The sequence below is a fragment of the Leucopleurus acutus genome (genome assembly GCF_964270905.1).
Source record: "Leucopleurus acutus genome assembly, chromosome: 10".
In the NCBI taxonomy this organism is placed as follows: Eukaryota; Metazoa; Chordata; class Mammalia; order Artiodactyla; family Delphinidae; genus Leucopleurus; species Leucopleurus acutus.
The window spans coordinates 32,371,061-32,398,758 of NC_139153.1; the positions used below are offsets into that span (position 1 = coordinate 32,371,061).

General features: G+C 37.1%; 2 protein-coding genes across 2 annotated transcripts in view; both read left to right on the forward strand.

Annotated features, from left to right (window-relative positions):
• Positions 1-27,698, forward strand: part of ARF4 (ARF GTPase 4) — a 1,077,785-nt gene that overhangs the window by 185,705 nt on the left and 864,382 nt on the right. The window lies entirely within an intron of this gene.
• Positions 1-27,698, forward strand: part of DNAH12 (dynein axonemal heavy chain 12) — a gene marked incomplete at both ends in the record, with an annotated part of 211,972 nt that overhangs the window by 139,452 nt on the left and 44,822 nt on the right. The window contains 13 exons of the mRNA XM_082848988.1: positions 2,402-2,594; positions 3,933-4,094; positions 7,491-7,685; positions 12,162-12,295; positions 13,778-13,940; positions 14,652-14,732; positions 15,069-15,249; positions 17,480-17,607; positions 19,389-19,478; positions 20,119-20,259; positions 23,030-23,271; positions 24,274-24,421; positions 24,729-24,874. Of these exons, the coding sequence (XP_082705114.1) occupies positions 2,402-2,594; positions 3,933-4,094; positions 7,491-7,685; positions 12,162-12,295; positions 13,778-13,940; positions 14,652-14,732; positions 15,069-15,249; positions 17,480-17,607; positions 19,389-19,478; positions 20,119-20,259; positions 23,030-23,271; positions 24,274-24,421; positions 24,729-24,874 (2,004 nt within the window). The remainder of the gene's footprint in view (positions 1-2,401; positions 2,595-3,932; positions 4,095-7,490; positions 7,686-12,161; positions 12,296-13,777; positions 13,941-14,651; positions 14,733-15,068; positions 15,250-17,479; positions 17,608-19,388; positions 19,479-20,118; positions 20,260-23,029; positions 23,272-24,273; positions 24,422-24,728; positions 24,875-27,698) is intronic.

Here is a 27,698-nt window from a genome sequence, read left to right on the forward strand (position 1 = left end):
ATGGCCCACGGGCCCAGCCGCTCCGCGGCATGTGTGATCCTCCCAGACCGGGGCACGAACCCGCGTCCCCTGCATCGGCAGGCGGACTCTCAACCACTGCGCCACCAGGGAAGCCCTGTTTGTAGATTTTTTGATGATGGCCATTCTGACCAGTGTGAGATGATATCTCCTTGCAGTTTTGATTTGCATTTCTCTAATGATTAATGATGTTGAGCATTCTTTCATGTGTTTGTTGGCAATCTGTATATCTTCTTTGGAGAAATGTCTATTTAGGTCTTCTGCCCATTTTTGGATTGGGTTGTTTGTTTTTTTGATATTGAGCTGCATGTGCTGCTTGTAAATTTTGGAGATTAATCCTTTGTCAGTTGCTTCATTTGCAAATATTTTCTCCCATTCTGAGGGTTCGTCTTGTTCATGGTTTCCTTTGCTGTGCAAAAGCTTTGAAGTTTCATTAGGTCCCTTTTTTTTTTTTTTTTTTTTTTTTTTTTGGTGGTACGTGGGCTTCTCACTGTTGTGGCCTCTCCCGTTGCGGAGCACAGGCTCCGCGGCCATGGCTCACGAGCCCAGCCGCTCCGCGGCATGTGGGATCCTCCCGGACAGGGGCACGAACCCGTGTCCCCTGCATCGGCAGGCGGACTCTCAACCACTGCGCCACCAGGGAAGCCCCCATTTTTTTATTTTTATTTCCATTTCTCTAGGAGGTGGGTCAAAAATAATCTTGCTGTGATTTATGTCATAGAGTGTTCTGCCTATGTTTTCCTCTAAGAGTTTGATAGTTTCTGGCCTTACATTTAGGTCTTTAATCCATTTTGAGCTTATTTTTGTGTATGGTGTTAGGGAGTGATCTAATCTCATTCTTTTACATGTAGCTGTCCAGTTTTCCCAGCACCATTTATTGAAGAGACTGTCTTTTCTCCACTGTATATTTTTGCCTCCTTTATCAAAGATAAGGTGACCATACATGCATGGGTTTATCTCTGGGCTTTCTATCCTGTTCCATTGATCTATATTTCTGTTTTTGTGCCAGTACCATACTGTCTTGATTACTGTAGCTTTGTAGTATAGTCTGAAGTCCAGGAGCCTGTTTCCTCCAGCTCCATTTTTCTGTCTCAAGATTGCTTTGGCTATTCCGGATCTTTTGTGTTTCCATGCAAATTGTGAAATTTTTTGTTCTAGTTCTGTGAAAAATGTCAGTGGTAGTTTGATAGGGATTGCATGGAATCTGTAGATTGCTTTGGGTAGTATAGTCATTTTCACAATGTTAATTCTTCCAATCCAAGAACATGGTATATCTCTCCATCTATTTGTATCATCTTTAATTTCTTTCATCAGTGTCTTATAATTTTCTGCATACAGGTCTTTTGTCTCCTTATGTAGGTTTATTCCTAGATATTTTATTCTTTTTGTTGCAATGGTAAATGGGCGTGTTTTCTTGATTTCACTTTCAGATTTTTCATCATTAGTGTATAGGAATGCAAGAGATTTCTGTGCATTAATTTTGTATCCTGCTACTTTACCAAATACATTGATTAGCTCTAGTAGTTTTCTGGTAGCATCTTTTGGATTCTCTATGTATAGTATCATGTCATCTGCAAATAGTGACAGCTTTACTTCTTCTTTTCCAATTTGGATTCCTTTTATTTCTCTTTTTCTCTGATTGCTGTGGCTAAAACTTCCAAAACTATGTTGAGTAATAGTGGTGAGAGTGGGCAACCTTGTCTTGTTCCTGATCTTAGTGGAAATGGTTTCAGTTTTTCATCATTGAGAACGATGTTGGCTGTGGGTTTGTCATATATGGCCTTTATTATGTTGAGGTAAGTTCCCTCTATGCCTACTTTGTGATTTTAGTTTTAATTCCCCTAATTACTAGTGAGGCTACGTTTCCTGAATTTACTATTTTGTATATAACTGATTTTCTATTTCTCACATAGAAATCCCAGTATTAAAAGATTGAATAAATTTTGGGGTTTTTTTGGTTTTGTTTTGTTATTAGCCAAGCTGTGTGGCTTGTGGGATCTTAGTTCCCCAACCAGGGATTGAACCTGGGCCCTTGTGAAAGCCCAGAGTCCTAACCGCTGGACCACCAGGGAATTCCCAAAGAAATGTTTTTAATAAAAGCAATAATATACTCCCAGTATAAATGATTACCATTACATTTTATTTTTATAATTTGTATAGTACCTTTCCTGAATTTGTACCTCAAATAGTTTTCCTTTACATCAAATGATCCAATTGCAACTGCATTTGAAAAATCATGCTTTTTGATGATTACCTCTTTAAAATTGGGATAGTAATATATGGGGCAGCAAGGTCCATTTTTCTAGGAAAGCAAAATGATACTTATGTGTAAATATACATTTATATTCATATTTTCAAGTATAATAATATCGATATTTCATAGGTATGTATTGGAACATTTATCACGAATATGTCGAATTCTAAAGCAGTCTGGTGGAAATGCTTTGCTTGTTGGACTTGGAGGAAGTGGTCGTCAATCTTTAACTCGTCTGGCTACATCCATGGCAAAAATGCAAATTTTCCAACCAGAAATTTCTAAGAGCTATGGTATGAATGAATGGAGAGAGGACCTGAAGGTAAAATTGTGAGCAAATCTAGTGTCTAAAATAATATCAGTGCATTATTTTTTTAACATCTTTATTGGAGTATAATTGCTTTACAGTGGTGTGTTAGTTTCTGCTGTATAACAAAGTGAATCAGCTATACATATACATATATCCCCATATCCCCTCCTTCTTGCATCTCCCTTCCACCCTCCTTATCCCACCCCTCTAGGTAATCGCAAAGCACTGAGCTAATCTCCCTGTGCTATGTGGCTGCTTCCCACTAGCTGTCTATTTTACATTTGGTAGTGTATATATGTCCATGCCACTCTCTCACTTCGTTCCAGCTTACCCTTCCCCCACCCTGTGTCCTCAAGTCCATTCTCTACGTCTGCGTCTTTATTCCTGTCCTGCCCCTAGGTTCTTCAGAACCATTTTTTTTTTTAGATTCTACATATATGTGTTACAATGCATTATTTTATCTGTAAAGAGAGAGCCAACCTGTATAGCTGTGTGCTAAATACACTGGTGATGATGATAATAATATTATCCCTAGAGCAGTTACGGTGTGTGCTGAGCACTGTTTTAAGTTCTTTATATACATGCTGTCATTCTATAGGTATGACAGTTCAATGCAGCAGGTATGGTTGTCTCTGTGTTTTACTGATGAGGAAACTGGAGTTGAGAGAAGGTATGCATAGCAGAGCAGGATTTATGACTTAAGTCTTATCCACTGCTGTTACCATGGCTGCTGCTGATTTTACCTTTATTCTAGTTCAGAGAGGCCTTATTTCAGGTAAATGTATGTTTTCCAGTAGACTTAAATATGAACCTCAATGAGGATGATGATGTCATTAATGTTGTCAAATCTTAATAGTTTCTTTGGAGCTGTGTTGCTGTTCCAGTAACAAATAGAATAGTGGAGTGCATACTTGGGGCTTCATCCTCATGTGCCTAGGGCTCTGCAGGCCCCAGAAGAGAGATGACCTAAAGTGGAAAAAAATAAGAGAGACATTACTGGACTTTTTAAACTTTCTCTGACCCTGACATACTAAAATTCTACATCCTAAAAGTTAGTGTAGAGAACTGGTCTTTATATCTTCGATCTTAGATGGACAGAGATTCTTTCTGTTTTCAAATCCATCTCAGTCCCTGAAGTAAGACTCTGAATCAATGAGTATGTCTAAGGGGTGGGCAAACTGGCCAGTTGGAGTCTCCCACCAAAAGGGTGGGAGAAATGGAGGCCCAGATTGAGAGCCCCACCAAAATGGAAGAGGTACTACTCTAAATTTGAGATGTTATCAAAAGAAAGGAAAGCAAAACCAACAGATTTCCACCAGATTCTGGTTATAAGTACATTTTTATTTTAAGGTTCTATTAAGGAATGTGGGCATGAGGGGCCAGAAGACAGTCTTTCTAATCACGGACACTCAGATTAAAGAGGAAGCTTTTCTAGAGGATATCGACAGTGTGCTCAATACTGGAGAAGTACCTAATATTTTTGCAGCAGATGAAAAACAAGAAGTGATGGAGGTAAGTGCTTTTTAGGGAGTGCTGCTCCCAACATGTCTTGAAGCTTTTCTGCTCTTCAGGATAAATATATCTTGTGCAGAGGATTTTGGTAATTGAAAAATTAATGTATATTATTTTAATACTTTTTTGGTGAATTTTAAACAGCTTCGATAGTTAGACAGAATTTTAATTCATTTTTTCCATAATGATGACAGTGTGTTTCATCCATTTGATCTTATTTAGCATGTTTTCTGAGTGATTAGAGATTTAAAATCATATCTTAGGGTTACAGTGATATGAGAAAATATAGCTTTAAAACACTACTTGATTAGCTTTTATGGTTTACCACTGGTTAGTAAAATTTTCAAATTTTAACAAAACTACTTGTATTAATTCTGATATATCTGAGAGTCATGCTTTGTGATTTAATTGACAAAAAAATACATTTTTGAAGCACTCACTACTTCAGATGTCCTGACCTTTGACCCCCATTTCTAAGATCTTCCCATACAAGATTTCAGCTAGTAATTTCCCCTTTCATGTACCGTAACTACTTTTACCCACAGATTTTATCACTCACACCAGGATGCTTCATTCCAGCCTCTAGTGATAGCATGTGGAGTAAAATGGTTTCACCCTGGTTGTTCAAGCACCCTGCTTTTTTTGTCTATGGAATGAAACTGTTATATACACAAAACAGTTCCTCCTACATAGCGTTGTTGTGAGTTCTGAGGATCAAGTGAAATAAGGCACTTATGGAATGTAAGGCACTTATGGAATGTCAGGCGCTTAGAAAGCCCTCAGTAAATCTGATACATTACCAGTTCATGGCCTGGCGTGGCTAAGGCTGCTAAAGAATCGTAATTCTCCTAATTTATAGGATAAATTCATCCCCCACACTCCTACCCAAGGAATAGGACACCTTGGGGAGTGGGATTTTCTAAGCTTTGCAAGGCTTTTCTGCTCACTGTAGCTATTGTTTACCTTTTCTTCTCATCACTTTGCTACAAAACTTTTCCATTGCTTCACTCTTTTATGGTATGACCCAACAGTAGCCTTAAGAACTTCTTTCCTTCATATTCCACCCTAGGAACACCGTATCAGTTTTTCCACAAGGAAATAGTCATGGTCAGACTCAGGGGTACCAAAATGCATTCCTGTTTTTGCTTGCTTTATACTAATTTTTAAAAATATAAAAGGTAATTAAAAGAAGTTATATTATTTTCTTTACATACCCTGCATCCCACTTTGAAGACCACTTTGCTTATTTCATCCATCTGGCAAACATTTTACTGTAAACCTCACTTCCTATAACTGACCTCTGTAGCTTGGCCCTGGTACTGCCTAGAGGGCACCTCTTATAGACTCAGCACATCTCTCTGACGTCAACATCAGCGTTCTAGACTCAGAACCTCTGAGTTCTAGAAACCTCTGTTTCCTGACTACCTTTTCCACTGTTCCATTTGCACTCCTTGCAGAATTAAATTATTGCAGTATTTTTCTCAGTGTAGCAGTGACTTATTTACCACATTTAGTGATATTTTCTCAGTTCCCTTTTAAAATTGTGATTCATCTTTGAAATAATTCATCATTCCTTCTTTTAAACTCTGCTTTCTCTGGACTGCTATGAAATTTCATTCAGTTTGTTTCCTATCTCCCTAATTATTCCTTCAGTAACTAGTCTTTTTCTTGCTCCCCAGAATCAGTTGTGCTCCCAAAGTGTGTGTGTGTGTGTGGATATTACTCCCTACTTCTACTCTAGAAGCATTAACCAATATTTCTGTGTAAATAACCCCTATATTTATATCACCATCCTGGCCCTTTCATGAACTCTTGTTCTACAGTTACAACCATGTATTACCTTTCTCTCTCTGAATGTCCCCCTGTTAACTCAGAGTTAATGCAGGTAGACCACCTGAACATAATTTCATAGATTGACACTGATCATAATAGTCGTAATTTGAGAATTACTGTCAGAATGAATATACAGAGTTGACTTACCGTTTCCCATAGATATAGCTATCATATATCTATAGTAGAGAATTCTTTTAGAAATAAATTCATTGTTATAACATTGGAAATTGTATGATCATTGTGACCACTCCCTAAATTTGCTATTGAAAAAATTTTAAATCTATTTATAAGATAATTTATTGACTATGAAACCTTTTCTGCTTTGAACAAGGAGAAAGGTAGGATATAAAAAGCTGAAAGGTACTTACCTGTGTGGAAAGAACTATTTTAAGTATTCACATGTAATGGCTTTTTGATTCCTCAACAATCCTTTGATATAGGTACTCTTTTCCCCATTTTACAGATGAGGAAACTAAGGTACAGAGAGGTTAAGTAACTTGCCTTCAGGTCACATAGGTAATCAGCTGCAAGCGGGGATTTGAATTCAAGAAGTCTGGTTCTAGAGCCATTATTCCTAACCACATGTAAGATGCCTTTCTCATATAGAGATATACAAGGGAAGAAAATTAAAAGTGACCTATAATCTCATTACCAAACAACTCTATTAACATTTCAAAAATACAAATATTATAAGAATAAAATTAGATAATTCAAACAGCGTAAGAACGTCCAAAATGGAAAAAAAATGATATAAACCAAGAAGAATGTCCAAGATAAAATATAAAGGCCTCTCTCTCACTCTCCCTTAAGTCCATCTCACCCAAAGTAACCACTATTAATAGTTCTTTGTGATTGCTTCCATAAAAAAGTGTGTATGTGCTCACACATATGCACCTATATATTTTTTAATTTAACAAAAAGGATCATATTATACATACTGTTGCACAGTTTGTTCTTGCATTTATTTTATCTTGCTGATCTTGCCATAGCACATGTTGATGCATCTCATTATTTTTAACAGTTGTATAAAATTACAATATATGGATGTTTAATAATGTTTTTATTTTTTATTATTTTTAAAATATTTATTTATTTATTTGGCTGTACCGGGTCTTAGTTGCGGCACACAGGATCTCAGTTGTGGCATCAGGCTCTAGTTCCCTGACCAGGGATCGAACCCAGGCCCTCTGAGTTGGGAGCGTGGAGTCTTAACCAGTGGACCACCAGGGAAGTCCCTATAATGTTTTTAACTGGACACTTTAATTGTTTATATTTTTTCCTCCTAAAAACAATGTTGAATTATAGTCCCACACATATATCTTGGTGAACTTCTGTATTTTTATAAGTTAAATTTTTGTCAGATATTTGTTTTTAAATTATAGAATTACGGAATTGAAAGTAGTCTTCTAAGTGCAAGCTATGACAAAACCATTATTTTGATACAAAAGCAAAAATTTAAAGATATTTATAAGGGGAGTAATAAAAATTCTTAATATTCCAATATCTAGTAATCTTATCAGCATACCTGTTTTTATTTATGAGGTTTTTTCTGGTATTCCCTAGGGTGTTCATCCTGTGGCTCAGGCTGGCAATAAACACGATGAATTCAGTCCCTTAGCGCTGTTTGCTTTCTTTGTGAATCGCTGCAAAGATAATCTTCATGTTGTAGTGGCCTTTAGTCCCATTGGAGATGCCTTTCGAAATTACTTGAGGCAGTTCCCATCCCTCATCAATTGCTGTACCATTGACTGGTTTCAGGTTTGTAATTTGGGGGGGAAGGACAACTAAATCTTTTGGAATTTTGCTGAAATCTTACTCAACCTCTATTAATTTACATTCATCAAGTGTTTCTTGATCACTTACTCTAATGGCAGCACCAGGGACTGGTAAGACTACATGATCCCCAAAAGGAGCTCACACTCTAGACTGGAAGACAAAAAAGGCAGTCAGCAAATGAGCTGTCAACAATTATATAAAAGAGCCATAGTCTTGGTGTGGGAAATGTGTACTTATTAAGGCAGTGACTCTCTGAAATAGGAAAATGAATTCGTTACGTAGAGGAAGGGGTGTATAAGGAACCAGCAGAATGTATTTTATATATACATATATATATATATATATATATATATACACACACACACACGTATATGTGTAAAGATATATATATAGAGAGATATATATTTATCTATCTGTACATATATTTACTATAAGGAATTGGCTCACATGATTATGGAGGCTGACATGTTCCAAGATTTGCAGCTGGCAAGCTGGAGACCCACAAGAGCTGACGGTATGTAGTTCCAGTGTGAAGGCCAGCAAGCTTGAGACCTAGGAAGAAACGATATTTCCATCTGAGTCCAAAGGCAGGAAAAAACTGGTGTTCCCGCTTGAAGGCCATCAGGCAGGAGGAAGTCCCCCTTACCTGAGGGAACGTCAGCCTTTTTGTTCTATTCAGGCCTTCAACTGATTGGATGAGGCTCACTCACATTAGGGAGAGCAGCCTGCTTTACTCAGTCTGTTCATTTAAATATTGAACCCATCCAAAAATGCACCTCACAGAAACACCCAGAATAATGTTTGACCAAATATATGGGCACCTTTTGGCCCATAGCAAGTTGACACATAAAATTAACTATCACAAGATGTTAGTACGTGCAAATGTGGAACAGTGGGGAGAGCATGGCTCATTTGGGCAAATAGTTTGGTATGGCTGACTGGCAATGAGGGCAGCAGAAGTTAAGTTGGAGCTTTAAGTGGGTGCCAGGCTATAAAGGAATTTGTAAATGTGCCTAGGAATTTGGTTTTATCCCAAAGACATTGTGGAGGCATTAACATATATTTAGCTAATCAATATTTTAGGAATAACCCAAAACACTTGGAGGCTATATGGTGGATGATTTGGAGTGGGGCAAAACAAGAAACAGGAAGACCAACTTGGTGGCAATTTCAGTCATGCCAGCAGCAAATGATGCAGGCCACCACCTCATTTAAACAAGGCAAATCGTCACTGCCTGTGTAAAACCGTTAAGTATTTATGCTCTTGAGAAGGGTAGCTCCTGGTGCCTTCTATTTGTTTGTTTTATGCCTAATAGAATGTGGACTATAGATTGACCCTGGATAATTTCTTTTAAAGATAAATTTCTGATACTAATTTGTTTTATTCTCTCTTGCCTATTTATCAATTGCATGTTTGAAAAACTAATTCTGCCCTTTTGAGGATTGCAATATGTTTCAGCTAGTGGATGTTTTAGTGTTTATACAACAATAAAAGCTGTGTGAAACAGTTTTGCTTTATGCAAACTATATCTTAATATTGCTTCCATTAAGTAGCCCCAAACCAGAACCAAACAAACAAATGAACAAAGCCTGTCCAACCATAAGTTTTTCTTTTGTGAAATCTTATAAATACAATTCTACGACTTCTGGATTTTTTTTTTTATAACCATGAGGCTTTCTGTTCTGTTATATGTGATTCATACTTGTTGGGGGAAATTTTTTAAAAGGTGGAACTAGGAGTTGCAAATAGATAAGGGAGATTAAGTGGATAACAGAGAGGAACAGAGATTTTATAGTGGAACATTGGGGTTATAGAACCTGTGTCAGGGGCGCTGATGGCATTGTTTGGGACCTGGCTCTTTTAAACTCAGGAAGTGAGTGTAAACCACTGTGTCACATAGTCAGGAAGTCATTGACTTTTTGGATAGATCTCTGTTCTCCCAAGTAGGGTGTACTCTCACCAGAGGTGCCAAAACAACTCAGAGGATAACGGAAGGATTTACTGGAATATTCGCTTTTGTATGAAATATTTCACATGGATTAACATTGACACCCTTGCTCAGTTTGTACGTCAAGTGGCCATGTGTCACAGATGGTATGCAAGGTACCCTGAGGGATTCCTGCAATGAACTAAAAATTGAAGATACATAATGCAGTTGTATGTGGATAGTAAGAGAATGTCATAAACCAGTAGCAGCTAGCTCAAGCTCTGTGTCAGCTACATTATAAGGCAAAAACAATGACTACTTAACAAGATCTGGTAAGACATTGGTAAAAACAAATTTAAGCAGGCTATTTGGAATATGGATTTATATCAACTGTTTGAATAATAAAGGTTATCCCCAGGGTGTGTCGTGACTTGCAGTATTAGCTTATGATAGCGTGATTACCTATCAACAGCCATTTTCTACCGACTCCATCTTTGCTGACAGAATTCTGATTTTGTTTGGGAAATCACTATCCATGTAGCCATGTATAATAGGGATTCATTCCTGGTCGGTCTAAGTCAGCATTGGTGCTCTCACTCCTCTTACTGTTGACCATTTTACACATGAGCCTGTTCATGACCCATTGCTTGCCAATGGATCTGGATTTAAAGTCTGCCAGGGAGCTTTTGGGAGAAGGTTTCTCAGTATAAAAAGAGTTACATGATCGGAAAAGTCATATGACACTTATTTTGGCATTTTACAAAAATTCATTTATCTTAATAATCTTTAGATACCTCTTTTGAGGTTTAAAAAATATATATTAGTACAGTAATACCATATGCATATAATCTGTTAATAAGTATGTGCACACTGGTAGTGTGTGCTTAAAACTTTTTTTTACTAATAGGGTGCTTGATCAAAAAAGTTTGACTTTTACCAGGATAGAGGGCCAGACGCTGAAAAAATTGATCTTAAAATGCATATTGTCTACTATAAAGAAAAAAATTATAAGCATCTTGTTGAATCTAAATGAAATGAAGTTTGGAAAATACTCTAATGAGAAGATGGAGATTAATTACTCATTTAACATAAATTATTTCATTGAATAAATATTTCAAGTATTTATTTGACAAGAACTGTTTTAGGCACTGAAGATACCAGCAGTGAGGAAGAAGTCCTTGCTTTTGTGGACTTTACATTTTAGTGGTGAGTCAGGGAGACAGACAAAAACAAATAAATATATGTCAGATATTGGTAAGTGCTAAGAAAACATTCAGGATAATGGAAAGAGTAATGAGGGAAGGAATGCTGTTTTAGGAAGAGTGCATTGGGAAGACCTTCCTGGTAAATTGGCATTTGCACAGAGATGTGAAAGAGTGAACCACATGGAGGTCTAGGTGGGGAGGGTTCTAGTCAGAGGGACAGCAAATCCAATGGCCCAGAGGCAGAAGCACACTTGGTATATTCTAGGAAAAGCAAAGGAACCATTTCACTGAGATGGGGAATACTGGAAGAAAAGTGAATTTGTGGGGAAGAAAATCAAATGTTCAACTTTGGATGTTATAACAGGTAGGAATTATAATGGGCTGCTAGTAACAGAAACCCAAACTAAACACATAGGCTTTTTTTTCTTTTCCTCTCTCATATAGAAAAAAAATTGAAGGTAAGCAGACTGGGACTTTTGTGACTTAACAAAGTCATCAGAATCCCATGTTCTTCTTTTTTTTTTTTTTTTGCTGTACGCAGGCCTCTCCGGAGCACAGGCTCCGGACGCACAGGCCCAGCGGCCACGGCCCATGGGCCCAGCCGCTCCGCGGCACGCGGGATCCTCCCGGACCGGGCACGAACCCGCGTCCCCTGCATTGGCAGGCGGACTCTCAACCACTGCGCCACCAGGGAAGCCCCCATGTTCTTCTTTACTATCCTTAGCATGTGGTTTCCATCTTCAGAGTCATCATATGGTCTAATGTGGCTGCTAGATCTCCAACTTTCACATCTGTGCTACGGAAACGAAGTAGAATAATAGAAAGTAGGGCAAAAAGGACCCATGCCAGCTCTATGTAATTCTCTAGAGAGCTTGCTTATATGTCATTATTTACTCTTAATTGCAAAGGAGTCTAGGAAATGTGGTATTATAACTGGGCATATTGCTATCTAGAATAAAATTGGAGTCCTAAGGAAAGGGGGCTGTTAGGTATTAGGAGAGCAACTAAGCAGCCTGTGCCATTGTCCTACTAAATTTGGGGTGCCTACTAGATGTCCAAGTGGAAGAGTTAGGGAAGCAGTGTAGTATATCTTTGATATGTAAATTATCATCTACCTTTCCTTTATATTGCATTATCTTTAATTTTACTGTATAAAATATTTATTAGATCTTTCATTGTGCCCTTAGTCCCCCTAATTCTATTTTCCCTATTAAGGTTTTAATTTTCTCAACCCCAAATTCTTCTCACACAGGAAGACAATTTATATAACTGAAGTGTGACTAATCATCTTAACTTTTATTTGCTTTTCGTTTTCTTATTTTTAGCCATGGCCCGAAGACGCTCTTGAACTTGTAGCTGTGAAATTCTTAGAAACACTGGAGCTTACTGAAGTTGAACGACGAGAGATAGTTCCAATCTGCAAACACTTTCACACTTCCATTATGCATCTTTCAGAAAGGTTAATATTAATAAATTTTACAATAATGCCTTGTATTTTAAAGCATCTTTTTTTGTGAAAGCCCAAAATTTTAATAAGATTTCTATGGCTTCTAAGTCTCTCCAATCATTTAATTAGTTAAGACTTGTAAGTAATAGAAAGCTACTTGATCTAGGTTTCACAAAGAGAGGAATTTATTACAAAGATACAGGGATACCTTACAAAGTTTAAGGGAAAGAATACAGCTGTATCTTAGAAGTGACTGGAAGCAGGAGTTAAAAAGCCACCACAGGGGCTTCCCTGGTGGCGCAGTGGTTGAGAGTCCGCCTGCCGATGCAGGGGACACGGGTTCGTGCCCCGGTCCGGGAAGATCCCACGTGCCGCGGAGCGGCTAGACCGACGAGCTATGGCCGCTCAGCCTGCGCGTCCGGAGCCTGTGCTCCGCAACGGGAGAGGCCACAACAGAGAGGCCCGCATACCGCAAAAAAAAAAAAAAAAAAAAAAAAAAAAGCCACCACAAACCCAGAAATGCTTTTTCTCTGTTTCTCATCCCTGTTTCTCTTGGGGCATCTGCTTTCTTCTTTCTCTTTACAGACTGAACTTTTTACTTCCCAGTATATATGGAGGAAACTGTGTGCCTCTCGATTCTCAATTTTACTTCTTGCAATTCCAGCTGTAGCAGAGATTGATTGGCTGTTTCCAGCTCTCTATTCCCAATTTATTCCAAAATATGATTAGCCTTGTTTGTGTCCAGTGCCCAATCCTGCTCTAATCTGCTGTGGTTATGGTGGCAGGTTTCACAGAACAAACATTGCTCTTGGGGCACTGGTTGGAAGTTCTCAGACAAGGAGGGAGATGGTTGGTGGGCTGTGGATGCCTTAAAAGTATAAGTTTTACCTTTGTTCATCTGTGAGATCCTCATTTCAAAGATGCTCATAGTATATTGCCAGAGTTTTACAGCCAGCTAGCATGTTTGGCTTGGACAGTTAACACCAATCAGTGGGCTCTAGTCTACATACTTGCTGTGAAACATCATTGCATCCATTGTTTTTATGTGTATGGGTAGTAGTCTCATATTTCTGGCCAAACCCTGTTCAACCAACATGTGACACGTGTGCAAGGAATGATGACTCATTCTTGCTATGCTATCTGCAGTCCCCTTTCCTACTATACTTTTGTACAGTATCTTGGGTCTCTTAGATCCTCCTGGCATATGAAACATGTAAAAAGACCTACCTATATCTTTCTTGCTATAGTTCTCTTTTGAGACATATCTTTGTTGATTTGTGCTTTTTAACTACACCATTGATATTTTGTAGACAAGAAATTAGGAAATGGTTCTGTGTAAAATTCTAGGATTTTGTAAACTTCAAGTATTCAGCAGCCTCTGAATAAAATTAACCTTTATTCTTAAATGTTTGTTGTTAATGCTATGTCGAATTTACTTCTTACTCTGTAAAACCCATTACTTATAGTAAGATATGCTATCTGCCTCTCTTTTAGGTTCTTGCACACATTAGGACGACATAACTATGTTACTGCTACTTCTTACCTTGAACTTATTGCCTCATTTCGACAGCTTTTGACTAAGAGGCAACAAGCTGTAATGGAAGCAAAACAGCGATATGTGAATGGACTTGACAAATTAGCTTTTGCTGAGTCTCAGGTAAATTTGAGGAGCTGCTCAAATGGTAATACATAATGGGAAATAGAAGAGCTATAATTTATTGAGAATATATTATGTGCCAGGTACTGTGTTATGTGCTTCATGTGCATTCCTTCAATTATTCCTCATAACAACTCCATGAGGTAGACACTTTTATGATCCTCATTTTACAGATGAGTAAAGTGAATTTTACAGAAGTTCACTGAGTTTCCCAGACCACACAGACTCAAATACACCCAGCTTTATTCTTAATTTTTTGGCATTTGGAGAGAATATAATGTCAGGGTTGACTTTTTATTGTAATAGCTGGTTAAATATAAGATTGGGTTTTTTTTTAAATGAGTCAAGTGCTAGTAATACTTATTAGTATTATTTCAACATAGGCAACAGAGTGTTGGGGTGGTCTGGACGCACTGTATACCAGGCACATGGTATAATAGGGATAGCCTGAGCTGCCACCTTTTTTCTACCTGATTTTCTTCCTCAACAACTGCATTCTTCCACTGCCCTGTCATACTCAAGGAAGATAAAGTCTTTTGTGAAGAAAACTGGCCACACTCTCATGGTTTTGTTTATCATGTAAAGAACTGGAAAAAAAAAGTTAAGGTTTTCTGTCCTCAGTACCTTATGATACATTTAAGTTTCAATTTTCTCTGTTTGGCTTCCGTAGCTATTGTAGTTATGAAAACTAATGACAAATTGTTTACTTAGGTTGGTGAAATGAAAATAGAGCTTGTTCAGTTACAGCCCAAATTGGAGGAAGCTAAAATTGAAAATGCACATATGATGCAGGTAAAGTATCCTGAATTTTTAAAAACTGATGTCAGAGGACAATTGAAATATGTAAAATCAGCCTTGAAAATAAGCCTTAATTTTTTTGCCACTAGATCTTAGGGATGTTACCCTTTTCAGTTGACTCATTGGGTTCCGTGTGGTTTCTGTTGTTTTTGAAGAGAGATGGGGAGCCCATTACCAAATTAGGTCACGTGTATTTACATTTCTCCTCATTTTATCCTTCAAAATGATATGTCGGATTCCCTAATCTTCAAATGTTCTTTTGTCTCTAGGATAGAGAAAGCATTAGGATGTTTAAGGAAATGTCTTTATTTCTTTCTTTCTTTTCTTTAGATTATTGAGAAAGAATCTGCACAAGTGGAAACAAAAAGAGAGTTTGTGAAATTTGATGAAGAGATAGCCAGCGGAAAGGCTGAAGAAGCCCAAGCTCTGAAAAATGAGTGTGAAAGTGATCTAGCTGAGGCGATTCCAGCTTTGGAAGCAGCTCTGTCTGCACTGGATACACTAAAGGCAAGTGTTTGAATTAGCTTGTGTTTCATCAACAAAGTAAAACTGCATAGAGACACTTGGTTAATTCAGTGTAGTTCACTTTCAGTGGGTGGTATTATATTTTTTTTGTCCAGTCAAATGAAACTTGACTCTTAACAATTCCTTTTTGCTATACTGTTATCTTATATTTTTTGCTTTTCATATATTATTTATAATTTTCATTCAGGATATTCCAGTGGGAATGGAATAATCTCCAAGAGGCCACAGTGGTTCTGTACATGGACCAGGAGGCATATGTTAAATAGAATGTTGAGCTACCTTTCTGCAGCCTTCTGGACATGCATGTACAGCAAAACCTAAAGATCATTTCCAATATAGATGTGGGTCACACCTGTCTGCATTACACTATGTTGTGTATGACTCTACAGGGTCTTTAGGCAAAACCAGAATAACCTCACCAAACAGAGCAGAGAGACCAGCTTCTGTTGACTAGGGAGGCCCAGTGTAGTATGGAAGTTCAGGATATTCAGACCCCATTCTTTGCCTTTTTTCCTAATCAATGCCCTAACTCAGGGGTCCCCAGCCCCCAGGCCGTAGACCGCTACTGGTCCGCAGCCTGTTAGGAATGTGGCCGCACAGCAGAAGGTGAGCGGCGGGCAGGCGAAGCTTCATCTGCCGATCTGCGTCGGTCGCATTACCGCCTGAACTATGGCTTGCAGTATCAACTGAACCATCCCCCGGCCACCCTCCACCCCCCATCTGTGGAAAAATAGTCTTCCATGAAACCGGTCCCTGGTGCCAGAAAGTTTAGGGACCGCTACAACTTTCACATAAGATACCTGACAAGATGGTGAGCTCAACCTATCAGTAATTCAGCATCTTCAGGATCAAACTCTATATCTGATTTTCAGTTATATCAGACTTGTAGTTGTAAGACTTAAGATTGTGTTAGGTCATTTATATTTAGAAACTGTCACTGTGCTGTGAACCAGGAATTTAACCAGAATTTTAATATTAAAATTCTGAGCTTATTATTGTCTTCATGTCTGCTCTCTGTCACATTTAAAAGCCACATTCTACCCAGTAGTCTTTATTCATTCTCTCCTTAGACGTTTATCACAGGAGCCAATCATTTTGACAAAGTTTGTTTTTAATAGACACTCCATTCTAGATGACCATGAGCATGAATTTAGGTAACTTTTATCACTGTGTACCATGGACTTTCAGTACTGTATCCTCTGATACTCACAGGATTCTTGATGCCTTTAAACACCACCAGTTCAAGTTATCAGTATCAGGTTTCCCTTTCAGTTGTTTGTACCCTTCCTAGTATCAAATACAGTATTATAGAAAAGAGTTAGGGTTCAGTTGCAGAGAAGTGAATTGACTATTTAGTGTTAGCAGAGATTCTTTAGGGAATTTTATAAATAAATTACAGAATTCTTGGAAGAGCTAAGTAAATAGATTCTAGGCCGAGCTGCCAGGAATGACTCACAAAGCTAAACTGAGGCACTAATCTACCAGAGGAATGATCCCTCTGAGTTGGAAGCCTGCAGAGCCTTCTTACAGAGCCATATTGCCTCCACCATGATCCATATCAGCAAAACAGATGCCTCGTGCCCTGCAAGTCTCCTCACTTATTCATTCTGAATTCTAGTATCACTCAAGTGATCTGATGGTAGGACCTAACGACCTCCCACAACTCTAGCTGCATGGGAAACTAAGATAAATTTTTAGCTTTCCAGCAATTGCAAGGGTAGTCAGAAGGATACTGGAGTGGATAATAACTAACTGAATCAGTTGTGTCTGTCGTAATAATGTATACCTTTTTAGAAAATAAGTTTGGAATTGGAACTTACCTCTTCTTTCATTTTTGGTGGGTAAAGCTAACATGTAAGCAAATATAGAATTAAGTCTTTATTTAACTTAGGGTTATTAACGTGGATTCCATGTGTGGGCTTGGCATGTGACTATATAAAAATTTTGTGCATGTGCACAAAAATATTTTCTCTGGAATATTCTTAGCTCTCACCATATTCTCATAAGGACCTATGAACTCTCAAACACTTGGGAACCATTGGTTTACTGTACTTAAGTTCTCTTTTGTTAATTCTTTCATAACCATGCAAAGCAAAAAACAATTAGTTTCAAATGAAAATTTATGCTTTTATTATTCTCCAACATTATTTTTGAAACTCTTATTATTTAAAAGTAGGCTATTCTGAAGATACCCTGTTTTCTTTTTATTTAGCCAGCTGACATTACAATTGTGAAGTCAATGAAGAATCCTCCATCTGGTGTTAAACTAGTTATGGCAGCTGTTTGTGTTATGAAAGATATAAAACCAGAAAAAGTTTCGGATCCTTCAGGAACTGGAGGCAAGGTAATAACTAGACACAGATTTATATCATATTCATGAATGTACAGATCACTGTACAGCAACTATTATCAAATTAAATGTCAACAGTACCCAGTTCAGGGAAGACATATTGTTTTCCAGATTATATGTATCCTAGATAAAGCTAAGGCAGTATAGCATCAGAAAAATGTAGTTCCGGTTGTTTCCATCTCCTTTTCTGTCTATGCGGAATTCCCCACTGTCATGGGGTGGGGTTGAATGAACAGTGAGACACCTGTGCTTTTCCAGCTAAGAGTCTCAAGAACGTGATATGGTTATATAGGTGTTTCTGAGCATTCAAAAAATTCTGCTGTTAAGCAGTACAGTGACATTGTTAAAAGCATTTGCTCTGGAGCCAGAATGTCTATATTTAGAAATTCTGACCCTCCTAGCAATGTGACCCTGGGGACGATGCTTAACCTCTGTGGAACTCTGTAAAAAGAGGATTGTCATAGTACCTGCCTCACAAAGTTAATGCAAGGATTAGATTAGTTAATACATAGAAAGCTCTTACGTATAAGGCCTTATAAACAGTAACCTGTTTATAATAATAAATATTACACATTTATTACTAAATGTTAGTTGTTGTTATTACAATTATTATTCAAAGGTATCTCCCTTAAAAAAGATGGTGTAACATCTATCCTAAACTAAATTTATAGACTTATTTTCTTTTCAGGTTTTTACAATACCTAGGTTTGAATTCCTGAATTGGAGAATTGGGATTTTTTTGGGGGGCCATTCTATCCTTCGTTGACATAATAAAGATAAAGAAAATAAATAGGCTCTTACCTTAACAAGTTATTCTCACGCACACACAGATAGACATACACATACACCCCATCAGGCTTCTGAAATTAATAAAAAGAATGTTCAGCTACTTATTTAACACCTTTTATTAACACAAGTACCATGTGCTTTATCTTATAACTGACAGAGCAGTGTATAATCTTTGTCTTTCTGCTTTCTCTTCTTTATTCCACTTGGGAAGTCTAGGTAGGTGAGGAGATTTTCTATAAGAAAAATATTTGCTACCTGTTTTAGTCCATTTGGCCTACTATAACAAGTTACCACAGATAGGGGTGGCTTATAAACAACAAAAATTTATTTCTCACACTTCTGGAGGCTGGGAAGTCCAAAATCAAGACTACAGTAGATTCAGTGTCTGGTGAGGGTTCACTTCCCGATTTATAGACTACCATCTCTTTGTTGTGTCCTCACATAGTGGATGGGTGAGGGACCTCTCTGAGGTCTATTTCTCACACCAAAGACCACCTCCTAAAGACCCCACCTCCAAATACTATTACACTGGGGAGTAGGCTTCAGCATACGAATTTGGGGAAAGGACACAAACTTTCAGTCTATGGCACTACCTTTCTGGTTTGAAAGTCAAGATTAATGGAAAATAAAAGTTGAAATTAAAAAAATATATTTTCTTATATGAAAATTGTGATGGTGTTTATACCAGCTGCTTTTCTTAAGTTTTCTAAAGAGAAATAATCATATCTTTTGCCTTCTAATATTTAATTTTTAATAATAAAGTCAATATATAAGTTCATATACATATTTTAAATATTTGATATGCTTAACATGTTCTCAGGGAGAGAAGTCTCTTTATTTCATTTCCAAGGAGATGTAGGTTTATATTTTGAAAGTACAGTGTATAGTTTCTCTGGATTAATATATCTTAAACCTCAAGAAGAAAAGTTTTATATCAAGCATATTTAATTGCACATCTAATAAGTTTCCATAAATTTTATTTATAGATATTAGATTACTGGGGACCTAGCAAAAAACTTCTGGGAGATATGAATTTCCTAAGAGATTTGAGAGAATATGACAAGGACAACATTCCGGTGAGTTTTATTGGATTTTTTCTACAAATGTAATTTTGCCAAGGTGTATAAAATCTTTAACATTTTGCAATATTATATAAAACGTAAGAAGATAGTCTGTCTTTAGAATTAAGATAATAAATAAATGAATATTATATTTATTAATGACTATTATGAATTCTCATAATACATAAAACCTCTCCTCTTTCAGACCATCAAAAGTCATTGAATAAATTACTGTTTTAGTGTATTATTGACATGAAAGAGTTCTCCAAGTGCCTTATAATAGTTTATTTCTTAATAAATTGGATATACAAATTTGTGAGGTAAAAAAGTATAGTTGTTTTTCATCCAAACTTCTATTTATTTATATTTAATTGTTCTTCCTTATTTCCATATGTTTTCCCAAACTATACAAGTCTTTTAATTTTTTTGGAAGAAATACCTTGTTTCACTATCTGTAATAAGTTTGCATATTTTGCTCACAAATATGACTGCTACAATTATGCTTATTTTAAAAATATCTCAAAGTACTCACCTTGGTTTTTAAAGGCAACATAACTTTTTTATATACTTTTTTTTTTACTGTGTATGATTAATTTTTCATCTATGGTTGCGTGATATATGTTGAAATCTTAAGATCTAAATCTTTGTTTTATAGGTGACTGTTATGCAGAAAATTCGTGGTGAATACTTAACAAACCCTGAATTTGATCCCCCTAAGGTTGCTAAAGCTTCCTCTGCAGCTGAGGGTCTGTGTAAGTGGATCATGGCTATGGAAGTGTATGACAGAGTTGCAAAGGTATTTTGAGGATCAGCGCATCCATTTTGTGTTGAAATATTCCCATAAGTTAAAATCTATGCCGATATTTACTAGTTAAGAAGTTTCTAAAAGTGATACCACAAAGAATTTGTCCTGCTGCAGCATAATCATCAGACATTAACTGAGTATCTAGTACATGAAGAGAATACTTACGTGTGACATAACCTGTTTGGGACTAGTGTAAGTGAGAGCAGGGATGATCATTGGATTGGCCAGACTGACCTATAGCTACAGGGACCTGGGGCAAAAGAGAATTAAGTTTTATGAGGGGACTGCAGAAGCAAAGAAAAATCCAAAACACCAAGGGCGAAGTGGCAGATTAAAATCTTGATGCAAAGGTCAGAAGTAAGAAATTCCAGTTGGGTTAAGAGGCAGAGCGTGGAATCAAGCCATGGCATGCAGTGATAGGGAGTCTTTTTTGGAGTACCCACTGAGGCCAAATTCCTGGGAGAGCAGAGAATGGTTAAGAGCATTTTGTAAATTTGACTAGCAAAGGACCAAGGAAACACTGGCCTTGTCCTCAGGAGCTTGCAGAATTCTACCAAGGGGAGCAGGAAATATAAATAAAAATACCCATGGAAATACATGATAGCATGTGTTTAGAACAACCTCAGAGTGTAGGATGAGTGATCAGGCTGTAATGATTGAGAAGATATTCTTAATAAGGTATATGTACCTGTAGAGAGGTACAGACTGTGACTGTAAATTTCAGGGGAGTAGACCTTTATACACCTGTTAAAGAAATAAAATTAATTTTTTTAATAAATTCACTTTATTTTTATTTATTTTTGGCTGCACGCAGGCTCTCTGTAGTTGCGGCGAGTGGGGACTACTCTTTGTTGCGGTGCGCAGGCCTCTCACTGCGGTGGCTTCTCTTGTTGTGGCACATGAGCTCAGTAGTTGTGGCTCATGGGCTCTAGAGTGCAGGCTCAGCAGCTGTGGCGCACAGGCCTAGTTGCTCCGTGGCATGTGGGATCTTCCTGGACCAGGGCTCGAACCCGTGTCCCCTGCATTGGCAGGCAGATTCTTAACCACAGGGCCACCAGGGAAGCCCTAAAATTAATTTTAATGGATGTTCTTCCATTTGAACATCTTGTCCCTCCCCATAGTAATCTCAGCAGGTCGGCAAGCTCTCAACTCAGGTAATTAACACATGTGGAATCTTCTGGATCCTTTCTATAAAGCTGAGAATCTAAGGTATTCGGGTTGTTTTCTGACTTTCCACTCTACACCTCCACACTGCTATTTTAATTCTGTTGCACCTGTCTCATGTTTTTATGGAGGGGTTGAAGGGAGATATCCAGCAAGGTCTTCTCCAGAGTCCAAAGTAGAAAGTGGAGCTTCCTAATTCAATATCTGATCCTTTTATTATTATTATTTTTTTGTCTGCACTGGGTCTTGGTTGCTGTGTGCAGGCTTTCTCTAATTGCAGTGAGCGGGGGCTACTATTCATTGCAGTTCACAGGCTTCTCATTGCAGTGGCTTCTCTTGTTGCGGGGCAGGGGCTCTAGGCACACAGGCTTCAGTAGTTGTGGTTCCTGAGCTCTAGAGCGCAGACTCAGTAGTTGTGGTGCGGCTTAGTTGCTCTGTGGCATTTGGGATCTTTCCAGACCAGGGCTCGAACCTGTGTCCCCTACATTGGCAGGAGGATTCTTTTTTTTTTTTTTTTTTTTTTTTGCAGTACGCGGGCCTGTCACTGCTGTGGCCTCTCCCGTTGCGGAGCACAGGCTCCGGATGCGCAGGCTCAGCGGCCATGGCTCACGGGCCTAGCCGCTCCGCGGCATGTGGGATCTTCCCGGTCTGGGGCACGAACCCGTGTCCCCTGCATCGGCAGGCGGACTCTCAACCACTGCGCCACCAGGGGAGCCTGGCAGGAGGATTCTTAACCACTACCAGGGGAGGCCCAATATCCGATTCTTTGCCTCACTCTTCCTCTTACCCTTCAGCTCATTCATGGCAATGTACCAGAAGACTTAGTTCTCCCTTCTTTCAAATGGACATATACTCTCCTTGGTCATCTTGTAAATTCCTTCTACTGGTGGCTTAGAGTACACTCTGATCAAGTTGGCCAAACCCATTGTTGATATATTGATACTAATGAGCATAATAAAATAAGAAATTTAGAAAATTCTTTTTCTCTCAACAAAGTGTCACTTTTCAAGATTTGTTGAGGAAAATTCAGTTTTGGTAGTGAAGCTGAACACCGGGACTTTATTTCTCTTTGTATTACTGCTACTGTCTTAATCCCCTCAAGGCAAATGTAAGCCTCAGCTGACTGGGAAGACATTGAGAATTTCCAAGCTGACTTGGAAATGGCAAAAAAAAAAAGCACTTTCATGTATTTTTAAGCATTTGTAACTCCTGTTACTTGTTTTTCTATTTTTTTGCAGCAGTTGAATGGCAACTTCTCATTATTTTGATATATTTTGCTATATATTATGCTATTCTTGCTACATATTATGACATTTTATTAGTCCAGAATAACTTGCCTATTTTATAGATAACTGTTTGCTAGTCCAGAATGATTTTATATATTTTATAAGACATAGAAATATATTTTACTTTTCTGCATATAAAAATATGATGTAAGATTTAAGGCATTTAAAATTTGTATAATTCATTGTTATAAGTGATAAATGTATTTATAATCATAAATAAACATTTAAAATTCATAATATCTATAAAGGATTATGTCGATTGTCAGTTTTATATAGTACGCATTATAGCTGCATATATTGTTCCCAAACAGGTAGTGGCTCCTAAGAAAGCCCGCTTAACAGAAGCTCAGAAGTCCTTAGCTGAGACAATGGAGCTTTTGAATCAGAAGAGAGCAGAACTAGCAGAAGTAGAACATCATCTGGAAAATTTACAAGCAACATTTCTTGAGAAAACTGAGGAAAAGGCTCGTTTAGAAGACCAGGTGGAACTCTGTGCTAAGAAACTTGAAAGAGCCTCAAAACTAATTGGAGGACTAGGTGGAGAAAAATCAAGGTCAGATTTCTACTCCTTTTAACAATATTTTACAAGGTCGGGCTTGAATATGTGACTTTCTTTGGGTATTTATTATGATTACTGATTTTTAAATGGCTGGTTGAGATTGTGAGACTTTCTATAAAGCACCTGGCTAAGCTTCTCCTAACAGAATATCAATGTCAAGGATGGTGTTTGCAACTTGCTTTCAAATGTTAAAAAAGAGAGAGAGAGAGAGAGAGAAAGAAGCAAATAAAACAAATGATCATTTTTAAGTGGTGAGTATGTGGGTGATCATTGTGCAATTCTTTCCAATTTTATGTATGTTAAAATTTTTCATAATAAAATGGGAGGGAGTAGTGGATATATGGTTCATTTTGTTAAATTTATTTCGGATAACTGACTTGATATAACAAAGCCAGTTAGCTTTATTTTAATCTATTTATTTGTACTGGCCAGCCAACTATCATAGTTATTAACTACATTTGTTGAATGAATAGCATGATAAAGTTACATACTTTTGACAATACTTTGTAAGGTAGATTGGATGGTTTTGTAATGCACTTTTTATTGTAAAGGTTTCATTAAATGCAAAAAAATATCAACCTTAGCATTAGTATGTCAGCTGCTATACAACTTAAATGTAATTTTTGGTAATGAATTGCAAATGTTCCTATGTTTTTCAGGAACAAATAGCAGGGCCACCAGACCAAATCATCCTGATTAAAATTATTAGACAAAATGCTGGTGGTTTTTTTTGTTTTGCTTATTCTGAAAGAACAAGTCATGTAAGAAATGCCTAATATTCTAATCAAAGGTAGATTATCATTTGTATAACATAGATATATATTATAGCATGTTAGAGCTAGAAGGGACCCAACCTCCTTGCTTATATATAAGCAAGTGCCCAACATTTCATGGCATTTTGTTATAGCGTTTGGACTAGAAGTCCCTAGCCCTTTCAATTACTATCATAGATCATTCTCTTTGATGAGGCTATTTTGCCTTTGATTAATCTCCCAGATGGTCTCAAGCTGCAGATGACCTTCAGATAGTATATGAAAATTTGACTGGTGATGTCTTAGTATCAGCAGGAGTAATAGCCTACCTTGGTGCTTTCACTGCTGGCTTTCGACAAACATGTACAGAAGATTGGAGCATGTTGTGCAAGGTAATGGTTTTATATTTCATAAGTTTCTTTATATAGAACACTTAAAGTATGTGTTGGGGTATCTGGGGGGAAAAGATGATAATAAAAACAGAGAAGGGGAGAAATGACTGAAAATATGGGGTTTTTCTTTTTTTCTTCTTGTTTGATCAGTAAAATACTTCCATAGTCCAACTTTCCATTCAGTTTTCTTTTTGTTCTTTAGAATTATTAAACAATATCTAATAACAAATCAGTATTTTAATGTTAACAATATTTCAATCAACAAGACAAGAGAAAACATCAAAAGAAATTTGTTTATTTCTTACAGCAAAAAAAAATCCCATGTTCAGAGGAGTTCTCATTGAGTAAGACCCTGGGTGATCCAGTAAAAATTAGAGCTTGGAATATTGCTGGATTGCCTACAGATACTTTCTCCATAGACAATGGAGTGATTGTTAATAACTCCAGGCGTTGGTAAGGAACATAAAGTATTTATTTTTCAATTATTTTATTTTAAGGTTTTCAAATATAGAGAAAAGTTGAAAGGATTTTAAAGTGCCTGTATAGCTACTACTTCCTAGATCCTACAATTAACATTTTATTATTCTTATCTATCCCTCTATCCATCCATCAACTCATCCTTTTTCATGTATTTCAACATATGTTGCAGACATGGATCTACTTCCTTCCAAATACTTCAGCATGCATATCATTAACTAAAGTTCAATATTTGTTTTTTTTTTCTTCTGAGGTAAAATTTACGTGCAATGAAATACACAAAACTTAAAACTATACCATTCAATGAGTTCTAACAAAAGTATGCACTTGTGCAACCCAAACCTCTGTCAAGGTATAAAACATTCTCTTTTGTCCCTTCCCAGTAAATCCCCACCCTCATCCCATAGGAGATTATTATTCTGATTATTTTCCATCACAGGTTAGTTTTGCCTATTCTAGAATTTCATATAAATGGAATCATACTGTATGTAGTCTTTTGTATAAGGCTTTTTCCACACAGCATAATCTTACTAATTTTTGTGCTGAGTAGTATTCCATTACATGACTATATAACTTTATGCATTTTCCTGTTGACGGACGCTTGGGCCGTTGGCAGGTTTTGGCTATTCAATGTATTTATTTTAACTAGGTATTTCTACCCATTTTCATGATACTATAACAATAATTTATGCAATTTCATGTATATTTTTCAACACTATCACTGATAGTGTGATAACTATATGAGTTTTCCAAATGGTTTTTATTGTTATCCTTTTATTTATACCACTTTCAAAAACTTGGGAAATTACTCTCATCTGAGAAATAGTTTCTTATAAATGGTTATTTAGTCATGTTGTCATCTAATTTAAGTCTTTTCTTGGGATCTTATGTCAAATATACTATGATAGATACTATTGAGTTCTTATATTCATGAGGTACTTTGTAAGTGCCTTATATCCTCACAAATTCCTATGAGTTAGTTCTTATTATTCCATTTTACAGATGAGACGACTGAGGCCCACAGTGATTTACTAATTTGAAATGTAGTGAGATAACTGAGCTAGTAAATGGTGGAGTAAGAATTTGAACCCAGGCAATTTAACTTCCAAATCCTTGTTCTTATTTATTATGTTAAGTGAGATGTGGAATAGGGTATCCCATTTGCTACCTTTATAACTGTAATGGAAATTTCAGTCTTCTTTTGGGATATAAGATACATTAAAGATACAAGGAAATCTTACATTCTAAAAGTTTGAGGTATTGTTTATTATATTCTTTGGAAAACTTACTAGATACTTCAAGACGTCTAAGTCTCCTTTATATTGATAGTATCATTTTACTGAAATACAGATGTATGTGTTTTGACTGCTTATCCACTCAAAATTTCACTTGAGAGTGAACATCCTTAGGTTGAAACTTCTAGGCAATTAGTAAAATTTATTACAATCTGAGGAAGTGTAATTAGCTATTCCAGAAAATGTGTTCTCTTGTAAAGCAGGGCAAGTTCTATTTAACAGAATATTTGACCCTGAGTATTCTGTTTTAGAACTCTTTTCTATGCATTTGGTGGCCATTCAGATTTTTTAAATTGCAGTTCAAAAATGCTATTAGGATATCTATAAGGCTTAACTGAAATCCAGGGAAACCAGAGGTTTCAGGATTGTATGTAAATTGAAGAAAACAATCTGTGATTTTCTGGCAGAAAGATGACTCTTCTAATACAGTAATATTTCAATGGTGTTACTCCTTTCTACCTGTTATTTTTGGACTGTCTGGTCAATAAGTCATGGACTGGGTCAGTTCTGAGGGATGGGTCTCCATCCTTATAGACCAGACTTCACTTCTTGCCAGTTGGGACCGATGTGTTCATCTATGGCTATCATCCTTCTGGACACTGTAAGTGACCACAGAGGCTTAATCTCTTCTCTCTGCCTCCTAACAGCAGAACCCAGTAATGTAACTAATGTTCACTCTTTTGGCTACTCACTTTAGAGTATCTTAAGTGTACCTCAGAGAAAAGTTGAGCCAGTAGGCTTTTGTAATGAAAATACCAATGAAAACTGGTATCTCTCCCAATCAGTCTCAATCTCTCCCTCTGTCTCTCTTTCTCTCCCTCACTGTAGGACCTATTTTCTGTGTTTTTCTCTGTGCAGCTGCTTCATTGGTCTGTCTCTGATTATATGCTGATTCTGTTCTTCTGTACACTTGGCCATTCCCTAATGAAGCCTTAGTTCCTAAGTTCACAAAACACATCAGTTGAATAATATACATTAACCAGAACCATTAAGTACAAGTTCAAATTCCCATGAGAGAAAAATCTGATTAGTTTAGTGTGGGACAAATATCCATACTAGGTCTTGTCACCTATGGCTGGGGGCCAAGCCATTGTAGTAACACACATGAGTAGGTCAAGAATATAGTTCTCAGAAACAGAGTCATGAACTGGGAAAGCAGTTTATAGTTAGAACCCTGTTGCTTGCTTCTTTTTGCATCTTTGGATGTGATGAAAGGTAAGGATCTAATTTTATTTATTTATTTATTTTATAATGATAACCATTTACCCCAGCAGCATTTATTGAGTTATTCTTCCTTTCCTCACTGATTTGTAATGCTATCTTTGTCCCTTCAGTCTTTCGTTTAGTAAGGACTTGTGAATTGGTCTGAAAATGTCATTGTTTTTCTCCTCACTTTATATTTTCTTTAATTTTATGTCAGGTTTATTGAGATATGATATATACAATAAAATTCACCCTTTTTAGGTGAAGTGTTTTATGAATTTTGATTAAGGCCTATGGTCATA